This window comes from Archocentrus centrarchus, chromosome 15 (assembly GCF_007364275.1).
Source record: "Archocentrus centrarchus isolate MPI-CPG fArcCen1 chromosome 15, fArcCen1, whole genome shotgun sequence".
NCBI lineage: Eukaryota > Metazoa > Chordata > Actinopteri > Cichliformes > Cichlidae > Archocentrus > Archocentrus centrarchus.
In genome coordinates this window covers 4,578,076-4,591,652 of record NC_044360.1, presented here as the reverse complement: position 1 = coordinate 4,591,652, position 13,577 = coordinate 4,578,076, and the positions used below count along the sequence as shown (strand labels likewise).

The 13,577-nt window shown below is 41.1% G+C and overlaps 1 protein-coding gene across 2 annotated transcripts in view; it reads left to right on the top strand.

Moving 5' to 3' along the window:
• atrnl1a (attractin-like 1a) overlaps positions 1–13,577 on the top strand; it is a 325,565-nt gene that overhangs the window by 73,300 nt on the left and 238,688 nt on the right. Inside the window, exons 11-14 of one of the 2 annotated variants that reach the window (XR_004021095.1) lie at positions 7,687–7,771; positions 10,709–10,920; positions 12,065–12,381; positions 12,766–12,810. Coding sequence is in view for 1 of the 2 variants with exons in the window: in XM_030748010.1 (XP_030603870.1) it covers positions 7,687–7,771; positions 10,709–10,920; positions 12,766–12,884 (416 nt within the window). In the remaining variant the exon portion in view is untranslated. Of the gene's footprint in view, positions 1–7,686; positions 7,772–10,708; positions 10,921–12,064; positions 12,382–12,765; positions 12,885–13,577 lie in introns of those variants that run through there. The other variant, XM_030748010.1, reaches the window with a different exon arrangement.

Genomic DNA, 13,577 nt, shown 5'->3' with positions numbered 1-13,577 from the left:
TTCAAATACTTGAATATTTTATATAAGATCAGCAGGTACAAAGTTTCACGCTGCGTTTTAGGATCCCATCACTTTATTAAGGCCTATAGATCAATACAACTGTCTGAAAACTTCTTATAGCCCACAGGAAAAAAAGGCAAACAATAAAGAAGCTACATTTCTTACTGATGCTCATCAGCAAAAGACAAGAAAGAAATGTACAAATATAGCTAACAAAATATCAATCAATATCATATCTCATCAATATCATTTTTACTTTTATGGAAGCGCTTCAGTCTCTGTAGTGTTGCAGCCACGGTGCGTCACATTTCTGACACACAGGCTGTTTGAAGTCAGACGTTTCTTTTGCATCCAAAAGCTGAGCAGCTTTTAGGGATACACCTAATGATACCTTTCACTACTGAGTACTGTGGTGTTGTTTTTCTCAAGAAATCCATTAATTAAACTGTCTGAAGAAATGTCACCATCAGTGGTTTCTTATAGTCCAAGACGAAGAATTCCAGTTAGTGCAGAGCAACAGACCAAAACCAAAATATTTACCTTGTTTTCATCGAAGGAAACAAATTACACATAGTAGTTGCCTTCTTATTGTGTGAGATAATTAGATTAATAAACTAAAAGCTGCACTAGCATCATATATCAGTGTGCAGTGTGTCAGAAGGAATTCATTTCTTTCCTCACTGTGGTGCAACAGACTCCTCCAACCCAGAGAGGGATTATGTGGAATTAAAGGCCTCTGCTGGGCCAGTGTGGTGACTGTTTAACACACTCAGGGTTATGATGAGCTTAAAAAAAATGTTTAAACCTGAGCCGAGAAACGTCTCCCGGCTACAGTTTCCTCTTTCCTGTTTTCATTTTTTCTTTTGCTGTGCTCCTACCTTTTCCCTTACCCCGTGCTAGCTTTAGCTAAATCAAAACTACATTTGAAAACTTTTATTTTAACTTTTTTAGGATTTCTGTCTTTAACATTTTTGCTTTTTGCAGAAAATGACAGTTTAAGCATGATGGATTGTATTAAGATTAAAATTTCTGCGTTCTATTTTTTTTTTTTAATCATATAAGTAGAGTCTGACTGATATATCAGTGGCGCTGATATCAGCTATTATCCGATCTATTGGTATTGGTATTTATAAGGGCCCATAAATGAAAATTTAAAAAGTAAAGAGGAGACAAGAGAAACACCCTTCAACTATGAGTGATGTGGCATAATTCGTCCACCAGGGGGCACTCTGCAACTTCCTTGTTGGCAATGTCTTTGGAACCACCAGCTAATCAGAGGAGAGTTAGGCAGAGTGTAAATGAGTAACTTGAGTGACTTGTTGTGGCAAAAAGTAACTACACAACAAATGTTGGGAAACTCTATATATTTTATGTAATATCAGATTTTTTTTTTTTAATCACCAAATATCATTGTCAGTATTGGTCTTAAAATCTGTCACTGTCTAAGTAAAAGAACTTCATGATGGAGGCATTTAGGAATTTCTTGATAAATGCAGAGAAGGCAGATGATCATCTGTCTGATGAAGATAGCATCTTCTCACAACAGTTACTCGCTTGCTTCTTGCGCACAGTAATGAAGTCACAGTGGTCATGTTGGCAGACACAGGACGGTGTAGATGCTCACAGGAAAGGCTCTGAAATTGGCCCTTTCCTCACTCACGTTCACACATCTGTGGATCCACCCGACTCATGAGGTGCTCAAACTGTGGAATTGAATATATCCATGAGAGCTGTGTTGGTTAATGTTTTTTTTTGTTGTTGTTCCTCTCAAAGTTTATGCTGTTTGTATAAATTTCTAGTTCTTATATTTATTCTTAGACGATATTAGAGTTGCTTTGCATGAGCCACAGTTCAAAATAATCCCAGTTTATATTTATCTGCTCGTGTTTCAATCACATAGAGCTAAGAATAAAAAAAAAATGGTCTGAAATGGAGCATTTAGAATGTGCTGAAGCCTGAGCTCAGTGGGCTTATTGTGTGTACTCTCCCTTCAGTGTTCAAAACAGGCCATATTAATGTGAACATTCACCATTGTAACCGTATACAGACACAACAGAAAAACAGGAAAAGCACAAAGTCATTCCTTTCACCAATAAAAAAGTCTCTACCAGCAGGTTATCAGAGACACTTACAAGTTCGTAGCCCAGAGAAGGAACTTTTTTTTTCCTGCTCCAAAATGGCCGTAATGCAGAGGTGCTTCCTGCTGTGGAACAAAGATTGTTGAGAAACCGTTTTAGTTTGACGATAATGTTTTTTTTTTTTCAGTGTTTAGAGTCGCTGGACTTTTACAAACTTGAGTTGTCTTTTGCTTAAATGTCAGTGAGTTAAGAAAAGTAAAAATTCTGAGTAATGTTATCCTAAAAGAGCAAAAATCAAAACAAACTAAAGATTTTACTGAAGTTTGGAGTTTGAAATGTTCTTGGTATCTCCACTGAGCTACAGTTCTTTGGGGGGACATTTTTAGTGACATACTGTGAAAAACACTTGAATTGGCAGAGATCCATATGTTTTCCGCCATGACAGGAGTTTGTGTTCACAGTTGTTTAATTTCCCATCTATGCATCTTCATGGAAACATTTGTGTCGATCTGAACAAACCGCACACGTTCTTTTCTAAAACTCTGCCCTCTGCCTCGTCTCTTCAGGAGATAATTAATTAGTTCCACCTGTGGAAGTCGCTTCTCTCCATCCCTTGTTTTGTCTCCATTTGTTCCTCCCCGTCTCTGCGCGTGCTGTGAGTGGGGGCGTTTGGAGCACTAATTTGTTTTTGTTTTGCCGCGCTAACCTTGGAGGGGTGACATGACGTTATTAGCATCTCCGGCTCTTCTGCTGCCACACATTAGATTCAGGTAGACATGGAAGGCACTTTTCATTTGGATTTAATTCTCCCCCTTCAGCTCTTCCTCCTCCCCGCTTCCATCCTCCCACCTCCTCCCTTCCCCTCAACCGTGCCACCCTCACACTTCTAATTAGATTTTGGGGGGAAAATGAACTCTGATTAAAAATGCAGTCCTCTCCAACTTGACACACCATGGGCGCACACCCACGCTCTGTGCGCAACACACAAACACCTGACACATACACAGATCCCACTGAAAAGCCCGTGGCGGGCTGAAAGCTTGTTTGGAAGATGTTGGAAGCCATGATATATCCGAGGAGCAGACCGTGGCTGCCGTTCAAACCTCCTCATCCTTCTCCTCCTCCTCCTCCTCCTCCTCCTCCTCCTCCTCCTCCTCCTCCTCCCGGCTTTCTTCATCAAGTCCTCCATTAGCGCAGATCAGATCAAACTGTCAATCAGCCCCGGCCCACGCGGCTGCTTCGATCTGGCCTCATGATTTCTCTCTCTGTCCCACCATGCATTATTAACACAGATTTTCTCATATCCTGAGAGGAAATTAAAATCGGTGTGTGTCTGTGAGTGTGTATATATGTGTGTGTGTGTTAAGGCTGATAAGTATCTGTTGAGCCTGCAGTTCTTCGGTGGACAATTTGACATCAGTCTCGGGGCGGCTGGTTAAAGTGTGCCAGCCCAGTATGGCTGGAGGATGAGCTCAGAAGTCACTAAGGCTGTAATCTTTTTTTTTTTCATGTAGAAGAAGAAGAATTTTTAGCTGTGGCTGGAGATTTGAGGTCAGGTTAGGTGTGGCTTGGAAGCTTCATCGTCACATCGAGGCTCTTCAGGGTGCAGCAACCATAATGCAAAACCCCACATTTTGTTTAGAGGCTGCCAACTTAAAATAAATATCCAAGTTTGGTCATTTGAGCCGTGGCTTCATTCAGATTAAGGAAAAATTGAAGTTTAAGTTCAATTAAACAAACTTTTCTTGAATGCAGCGTGAGACCAGGTTCACTCTCAGGCAGAAAGAAGCAGAAGAAAAATGTAAATATAGGTAAATTTACTCATTAAATACTTGTTGCAGCAGCTATGACCGTCCCCATTCTGAGATAACATTTACTTTACTGAATAGAGGTTTCAGGCACACTTTCACCTGCTGCCAAGATGCACGGGGAAAAATCAGTTCCTGTACCGGGTTCAAATCCCAAGAGGTAAAAGCTCATGATTAACCTGATGAAGGCCACAAGCTGAGTCGTGTCAGTTAATAAACAATGGTTGTTTATGCTATAAATGCTGCTGGAGGTTTTACCTGTTTAAAGTTTTCTTTAAGTTTCATCACTATCAAAAAGCAGCAAATTAGATAAAACATTTTTGGATCACAGGGGGGGCCGGAGGCACTGCCAGTCCCATTCCTGTCAGGATTTCCCACATTAATGAGAGCTCATCACGAAGCAGGCTCAAGTCCAAATTACCCAACACGTTTGTAATCATTGTACACACTTTACCATTTTACAATATAAAGCACCTTGAGGCGACACGTTGTTGTGATTTGGTGCTTTATAAATAAAATTGAATTTAATTGAATTTTTGTGGCTAAAAATGTCTGAAAAGGATGCACCTGTGCATCCTCAGTTATAGCTCCTCCAGGAGCATTTTGGAGACATCCTTCAGCATCTGTACTGAGAGACAGGAGGACAGAGGAGGCACGAAATGGAAAAATGAGAAAAGCCCTTATTTTGTTCTAGAGACACTATGTTTAGATTTGCTACTTCCTCTTGTATTTTTCTCCTATTGGAGTTGTTAAGTGCTTTGCATTTGTCAGAAAGTACATCTTTTGTCTGTTTAGTCATTGCTCTCATTTTCCTATGAGAGGTGCGGTCATAACAGTAATGATTCACTCAAAAAAACAAAAAAGTAAAGCTTGCTACCAGAAGTCTGAGAGGAGACTCTCTCATCATGGAGCGGGGACTTATGTTGAAACTTTTTAAATTGGGCTGCTGGAAGTAGCACAGAGATGTGGTTCAGCTTTGTTTGCTCTTCGTGGCTTTAAATTGAATTTTGTTGTTTAATTCAACATCTCTCTAATGGAGCACAGAGTAGAAACAAATGGGAAGTTTTGGTCAACAAGAGCTACACGAGAACTACATTAAATTATGATTTTTAGTTTTTTTTTTTTGTTTGTTTTACTAAGCATTTCTGATGCTGTTGGCTATTTTGCTTATTTTAGCAGTGATCCCTCTGTCGTTTTGTGTCTTGCACACCTACATGGTTCATGGGGTAGATTCTCTAAACCACATGAAACATAGGTCTGCAAGGCTATTTATTGGCTTCACAGGAACTACAAAGCCTATTAATGATTAATTATTAAATGCAGTATTTCTGGTGATTAGGCTTTCAGAGACTGTTTGTGAAACAGTCACAAAATTAAATCTCTTTAGTTATACCTCAGGACCTGCAGACTTGGCTCAAATATTCAATAGCGGACATAAAGAAACACATGGAAATATTAAGGTGGGCATCTTCTCAAAATTGGGTGGCAGATGCATTAAAAAAAAAGACATAGTTGAATGATAACCTGCTTTAACTGCTCCTTCAGTCGCTTCATCCTGGTGCTTGTCCTGGTTTGAATCCAGTTGTAAAATTGACATTAAATCGGTGATTTTCAAAGTGTGGGCCGCGGCCCACTAGGGGGCCACAAAGGCACTGCAGGTGGGCCGCAGTAATAACAGAAATTCAGTTTGAAATTACTCACATGTATGTACAGTTACATATTTATATAAATGTATTAATTTATATAAAAAGTTAATTAAAGCTGGTAATAGAAGGTGGTTAGTTAGTTTCTCATTTCTCTGACCTTAATTTACCGCTTTTGCATTCTGCATAGTGTGCTAGTCACATATGGGCATTAGCACTTTACATATGACTGGGTAGCACTAGCAGTTTTTAGCTAACAGCCTGTGTTGTTTGTTTTTTGAATAAAAATTTCAAGGAAATTTCTCTTGTATTTTAATTAGTGAAGATTTAAGACTGGGTGGGCCCTGTGGGACCTTCTGGTTTTTAAGCGGGCCGCAGCACTCTTGACTGCAGTAAATCAGTCTGGAGATCATAACAGACCAGGTGCACCTTGGTATACTCAGTATTAACTACATAATTGATTGACTCTGATGCCCAAATTCAAGTGAAGTTTTGGTTGAAATAAATAATTTTGGAGCTAAAATAAGTAAATAAAATATCTCTACAAAGACGATGAACGTCAGCTGCCTTTGTTCCACAGCCAACACAACTTGAAAACCTTACAAGGAAAAAAACTCCTGTCACACTGCTGATTCCCTGTAGTGTCTAAGCTTATTTCAGTGCTCAGAGTGCCAAGTGCCACAGGTGAAAGACACTTAAACTTTTAGCGCCACGTGTGCCTCGGGCTTCCAATGGATGCTGGATGACATGTACTGTAGCTGTGCACACCCGGATCCCATGCTGAGTGATGATTACCGAAGCAGAGCTGCCAATTCGATTCAGGGCCTTGCAGGTTATGTTAAAGATCAGCTGACAAAACAGCTCTCTGTGTGCAAAGATGTAGAAATAGATGCCGTGAGGATGTATCTCCAGACTGCAGTGAAAATTGAAAGCGTTAATAGCAGCTGTCTTGCAAATTATTTACTTTTTAGTTCATTTTTGCTCCCTGAGTTGAGTTTCTCGGGCAAAACTGCTTTTAAATCAGCTTTTCTTTCCACCACAAGATTAAATGATAAAAAGCATAAACCGAGGGGTCAAATTCTTCACACTGATGCAGTTTGCTTGAGCTGCCGAATCACCATGCTCCAGCGCTGCTTGATCCCATCAGCATCATTCTTCTTGTCATGTTAATATGACTGACCTTTAACCCCTGCTAGTTATGAACTCATTGCTCTTGGTGCTGATTAGAATGACCCCTCTTTGTCTGTCCTGTCACCACGTCCTGTGTGGCATCCCTCGTTCTTAAACAAGCGCTCCCAATTAGCACACCGCTTAACGAGGTCGTTTGCAACCTGGTGTCCTCAACTCTACCGGCGCACTGTGTTTAGGGAAAGGCGTCTATAGCTAAATGGCACATTTATACACTCACACAACTTGGACTCCTTTTCCATCTCTCTCTCTTTCTCACACACACACACTCAGTCATTTCCATATTAATATAATGGGAGCATGTAGGGGTCATTAAAACATCAGAGAGTTGTAAAATCCAAATAGTAAAACACACAGAGCTGAATAATGCCAATGATAACTTGAGAGGGAGAGGGGAAGGGAGAAGAGGCTGTTTTATGATGATATTTGGTGGTATGAAGTGTTTTATGAAGTCAACTCCCACATTATCTCCCCTATCGTCTCTCTATCACCATAATTCGATGTGAGAAGGTTATGGTAATGAGTTCTTATGAAATTGGGGGAAGGGGTTGAACTGTGGGTCACACTCTAGTGCTCATTGCTCTTGCATACAGTAACCGTGGTACTCGTTACTCTTGTATTATAACTGCACGCTAAAAAAGATGACAATTTTATCCAGTTGTATATTATTGTTGGGATTTCAACTCAAGGAAAATTATAATTTTAAGTAGCTCTGTAGTTTGTTATGATGGAACGTTACGTAGTTCAATATCACTTCCTAAACAAATGGCTGATTTATATTTTGTTTTTCAAAAGCTGCAACAATAGTTGTTCTCATATCAGGTACACACACACACACACACACACACAGTGATGTTTAGAAATATATTCATCTGCATGTTTTGTGTGTGTGTGTGTGTGTGTGTGTGTGTGTGTGTGTGTGTGTGTGTGTGTGTGTGTGTGTGTGTTTGTGTGCGCGCATGTCCTCAGCTTGTGATGAGTGGACTGTTCTTCCCAGACCACGGCTGCACCGGGACATCAACCGCTTTGGACACTCTGCTGTGGTCGGTAACGGGTGAGTTTCTCCTTTTCCGAACGGTTCCCTGTAATTCATTCACTGCCCGGCTCCGTCCAGGAAAAACAGTGGGGAAAAAAAAAAATCTCCACCCTATAGTATACTTGTACAAAGGCAAATTAAAGCCATCAAAAAATTTTAAAAAATGAAAAAATAACTGAACCTGCAGACAGCAGGAACGTTCTTATTGTCTGAGTTATTTTTGGAGTCTCTCTGTCACCATAATTGGATGTGAGGTTATGGTAATGAGGTCTGGGGGAAGGGGTTAAACTGTGAGTGCTCGTTGCTCTTGCATACAATACCTGTGGGACTCCTTAATCTTGTATTATAACTGCATGCTAAAAAAGATGACAGTATTATCCAATTGTATGTTATTGTTGAAAGGAGGAAAAAAAGTGAAACCAAAAGGCTACAAATAAGTACACCCCCATTGAGGGTCCAGCAGCAGTTCCACCCAAGGACAAGCCACCATATCACTGAACACCTGAACACAACAGAAGGTGTTTTATTTTCTGTGAGTGGATCTTGAAGTGGCTCTGTTCACACAACATCTCCATATACACTGCTCCAAAAAATTAAAGGGACACTTTGAAGCCAAATAAGATCTCAGTGGGGGGAAAAAAAAAAATCATGCTGGGTATTGATTTGGTATTGTATATATAGTGTTAGGAATGAAAGGACGCCACATTGTTTGATGGAAATTAAAATGATCAACCTACAGAGGTCTGAATTCAAAGCCAACCTGAAAATCATGATGCAGCAGGCTGATCTACTGTATTTACTGAAATTTCACTGCAGCAACTCAAAATAGTACTCAGTAGTTTCTACTGCTCCCATGTGCTCGTATGCCCCACAATGTAGGGGCATGTTCCTAATGAGACGACAGATGGTGTCCTGGTGATCTCCTCCCAGACCTGGACCAGGGCATCATTGAGCTCCTGGACAGTTTAAGGTGCAACCTGGCGGTGTTGGATGGACTGAAACATAATGTCCCAGAGCTGCTTTATTGGAGACAGTCAGGACCACCTAGCATCTGACAGTGGGTCAGAGGATTTCATCCTCATGCCTAACTGCAGTCAGGGTGCCGTTGCCTAGCCTGTAGAGGTCTGTGCGCCGCTCCATTTATACACCTCATCACTGATCCACCACCAAACTGGTCATGCTGAACAATGTTACAGGCAGCATAATGTTTTCTAAGGTTTCTCCAGACCCTTTCATGTCTGTCTCATGTTCTCAGGGTGAACCTGCTCTCATCTGTTAAAAGCACAGGGTGCCAGTGGTGGACCTGCCAATTCTGGTCTTCTATGGCAAATGCCAATCAGGCTCCACAGTGCTGGGCAGTGGAGCACAGGGCCCACCAGAGGAAGTTGGGCACTCAGGCCACCCTCACAAAGTTTGTTTCTGATTGGTCGGTCGGAGATATTCACACTAGTGGCCTTCTCGGGGTCACTTTGTAGCTCTGGCAGTACTCATCCTGTTCCTCTTTGCACAAAGGGGCAGATACCGGTCCTACGGATGGGTTAAGGACCTTCTATGGCTCTGTCCAGCTTCCCTAGAGTAACTGCCTGTCTCCTGGGTTCTCCTCCATGCTCTTGGGACTGTGCTGAGAGACACAGCAGACCTTCTGGCAAAGGCACGTATTGATGTGCCATCCTGCAGGAGTTGGACTACCTGTGCAGCCTCTGTAGGGTCCAGGTATCTCCTCATGTTACCAGCAGTGACACTGACCCTAGCCAAATGCAAAACTAGTGAAAAAAACAGTCAGAAAAGATGAGGAGGGAAAAAATGTCAGTGACCTCCAACTGTAAAACCATTCCTGCTTTGGGGGTTGTCTCATCGTTGCCCTTCTACCTTCCTGCTTAAATTATGTTCATGCAAATAAAACTCATATATTCACAATGCCTGACTCTGGCACGTTTTTTTCATTTGCTTGATGCCTTCCTGTGATGTCCTCCACGTTTTGAGCGTCTGAGCTATATTTCGTCGCTGCCTTTCCCTTTCGCAGGTATAGTTTTGTTGTGTAGACTGTTTATGGATTTATTTTTTTTATTTCAATCTTATATTTAGTTTTGGTTCGCACTTCTTTTGTCACTTCTTCCTCTGCTGGCTCCTCTGAAGCTCCCTGTTCAGAAACGACGTCTCTCCCACCTCAGCTCTCGCCTGCATGTGGATGTTTCTCCTGTTTCACTCGTCAGAAACTTTACACTTTCTATATATAGATACTGCATCTATATCTACATGTATTTTTTCTTCATTACCTCAAGACCCATATTTATTCTATTTCTTTTTTCCTCTCTAACTTTTTCACAGTACCCTCATTCACACAGATATTAACGGTTGAATGGCTTTGGGCTGTGCTTTCGTAGAAGGATCTGGTTTGTGAATTGCTCCATTGTCGCCCAGCAAGCCACTTACAACAAAGAAAACCCCGCTGCTGAATGCGCTGTGCATTTCTTGTTGCTCCTACAGTGGAGCCTGAAAACAAATTTTGTTTCCTCTTGAAAAGAATCTGTGAACGTCAGTCCCCAAACAATCAGAGAGTCGAAGGAATTTTGTGTTGGTGAAATACCAAAATAAAAAAAAGTTCCAGTGAAAGCATAAATATCAGCACTTGTGAGACTTAAATGTTTGCTGCACGAGTTTCATCACAACGTGGAGCGACTTAGTGCTGAACTGAGAAATGACAGCCTGACCTGTTAACACCATTTACCCACCAAAAAGACAGCTCGGAGCTCAGAAATGTCAGCTTTCAACTTCAGAAAGACCCCACCACACACACACACACACACACACACCCCTAACTCCAGGTTTATTTTAAAGGTTTTCGTCCAACTTTCTATAAAGCTCGTAGCATTTCGCTGTTGCATCCTACCACAGCCGTACGCACAGCTTCACTTTTCCTTATTGTTTCCATAATCATCCTTTCTTCATCTCCAGCTCCATGTACATCTTTGGAGGTTTTTCTGGCCTACTTCTGAACGATGTGCTGGCCTACAGTCCTCCATCCTGCCAGGCCTTCTCAAGCCCGGCGCCGTGCGCTGCTGCTGGACCAGGCGTCCGTTGCCACTGGGTGAAAAGTAGATGCGTCCCCTGGAAGCCGAAACCACCCGATCACAGTTTTCCCGCTCCTTTCTGCCCTGCTCGGCCCGGTATGTTAAGCTGAGCTCCTGCCTACAGAGTGAATTCTTTTCCCTTTACATGCATCTGTTTCTTTGTTTTAGTCTAAATATTTTCACTGCCGTGTCAACATATTTTCCTGAAATGTACCACACAATCACACATAAGTGCTACTCCCAAAAGGTTTATTTTCTCACGAGAATAGTAATTATTCTGAAAGGCTCTGAAGTATGTTTGCAATTCATAATTATAGGAACAGAAGGTCAGCTCCGCAACAATTACCTAATTTCTAAGTAATTAGGATCGGTCTGAAGCAGATGTAGATGCGGTTGCTCTTCCAGGTATTCTGCTTCAGGCGGCTTGCTGAAGGTTTAAGTAGAAAGTAATTATGAAAATGATTTTGCTGTCAGGTTTAAATAGGGCACAAGTCCGCATGGATCGACTGAATTAAAAGAACACATCGGTGGGTTTGCGTTTGGAATTTCATACACCTTATCCAACCTTTACAACCTTTGACAGCTTTTATTCCAAGCACACAAAACTCATTTATGCTCATTAGCTTCATCATTCAGGCATCTGTTTTTAAATTGCTCTTTATTTACAATTTAAATGTTCATTTCTATATTTCATTTCTTCTCCTATGTTCCAGGGTAATATAATAACTGAAAGACCACAAATCAAATAAATTACCTGTAGATACATTTTGTTCCTAAAAGCAAACTGCTACTTAATTCATTCAAGTATATGAAACAATTCCCCCAAAAACTGCAGTTTGAAATCTGTTCTTTACTGAGTCCAGATCCATAACAGAAAGAAAGAAATTCTGCATTATAGTGCAAAAAAAAAAAAAAAGCATGGGATCAGTTCAGCAGCCTCGTGAACAATGCCTGAGCCAACCTGAGTCAGTCTACGTAATCCATGTTTAGCACTCTACCCTAAAGCATTGCTGCAGTAGCGTTGAAATACTCTTAGTACTACAAATGCTCAGTATGTACGGTGGTAAAGTTTTAATGTTGATATTGACAGTTGGTAAGCGCTCATTAGGTGCACACTGATCACCTGTGTAAAAAAGTTGGGTCCAGAAATCTCTTTTGCCTGCGGCAGGAATTGAACTTTGAACCTCTTGTGTTCAAGAGTAGAGCCCACACAGGACAAGTTGGCGTTTTCCCATTTCAGATTATCGATCACATCAGGGTGCCTGAGGAACCTGTGATTGCTGACAGGGCTGGTGTCCCCACAGGAAGAGACAAAGCAGCGTTGAGGTGACCTGAGAGCATTGACTGTCGGTGAAAATCAGCGACATGTAGACCGGTTAAATAACCGCTAGCGGCATGAAGTGAGTAGGTCCCGGGATAAGCTTATCTCAGTTTTCAGACGAGACGACAAGACAAGAATTGAATATCAGTGGGATCTTGGAGCACCACTGATTCACATGTGGGTTGGAAATTCAAAACCTGGAGTGTCCACCATGGCCACAAAGTGTCAACAGCAAGGTGATGTGGTGTGTGTTTGTCTGTGCTGAAGACAGGATGCTGTCTGTCAGCAATGTTTTTCAGTGTTTTTGTCCCAGAAGTTCCTTATTATCACTTCCAAATATGGTAATATAATATTATTTTACACTTTCTGAATGGATTAATTAGTTGTACAGGTGCAGCAGGTGACTCTGTAGAAATCAGATCACCAACAGGTGACCACTTTGAAACATTTATCAGCTGTTTTTAAATGCAGGTTGAATTAAAACTGAATGACTTACGATCAGTCCCTAGCAATAATATGACAGAATTTTCCCCCCCATGAAGGCTGTGATCTGTTCGGTCTGATGTATATGTACGGCTGTGCTTATGGATTTTTTGTTGTTGTTGTTTCTCTATTTTCAGACACTACAGATGAGCAGTGTTTCCGCTTCCCGGACTGTGCGAGCTGCACTGCCAACACAAGAGGATGCCAGTGGTGTGAGGATAGGAAGTGTATATCTGCCTCAAGCAACTGTACTGTGGTAAGGCTTTACTGACTGTCAGTAAAACAGCTCTTAAAAACCCAATTAAATAGAAATGATAGTACAGTACTTTATGTCTTTTGATATAATGATTAATTTATAGATGATTTGATCCTTTTGGAGTCAGAAGTGACTACATTTGGATGAAACGGGTGTTATAAGATAATAGTAGCTAACTTGGTTCGTAAGTCGCATCCAAACTATACGCAGGTAGTGCATAGATCATAACCTGTCAAGTCTCCCGTTTCGGTCGGGAAATTCCCGTATTTTACCCCTCTGTCCCGCCGTATTATTGTTTTCCCGTATTTTAATATAATAATTTTGAAAAAATATTCCTGCCGCTCCAAACGGAATTCTGTCACTAGCCTCGCGAGAACTGCCACCAGTGTACTGCAGTGGCAGTTCTCGCGATAGCGGGAACAAACCCGGATAAACAACTGTACCTCGGTTGCGTGGCACTAAACCAATAAGCGAGGGTTTCATTGAAACAAAAATTACAGCTTAAATTGGTTGCTTGGTTAAATTGATAATAAATAAATAATAAATAAATTGATAGTAATTGGTATAATTGGTTAAATTAGTTGCTTGGTTAAATTGACTGCTTGGTTTTAAAAACTTCATCTCTGAATAAAAACATTATACACAGCTCTGCTGCTTACTTTACAAAGTCAGGTCAAATATTGAAATTATATT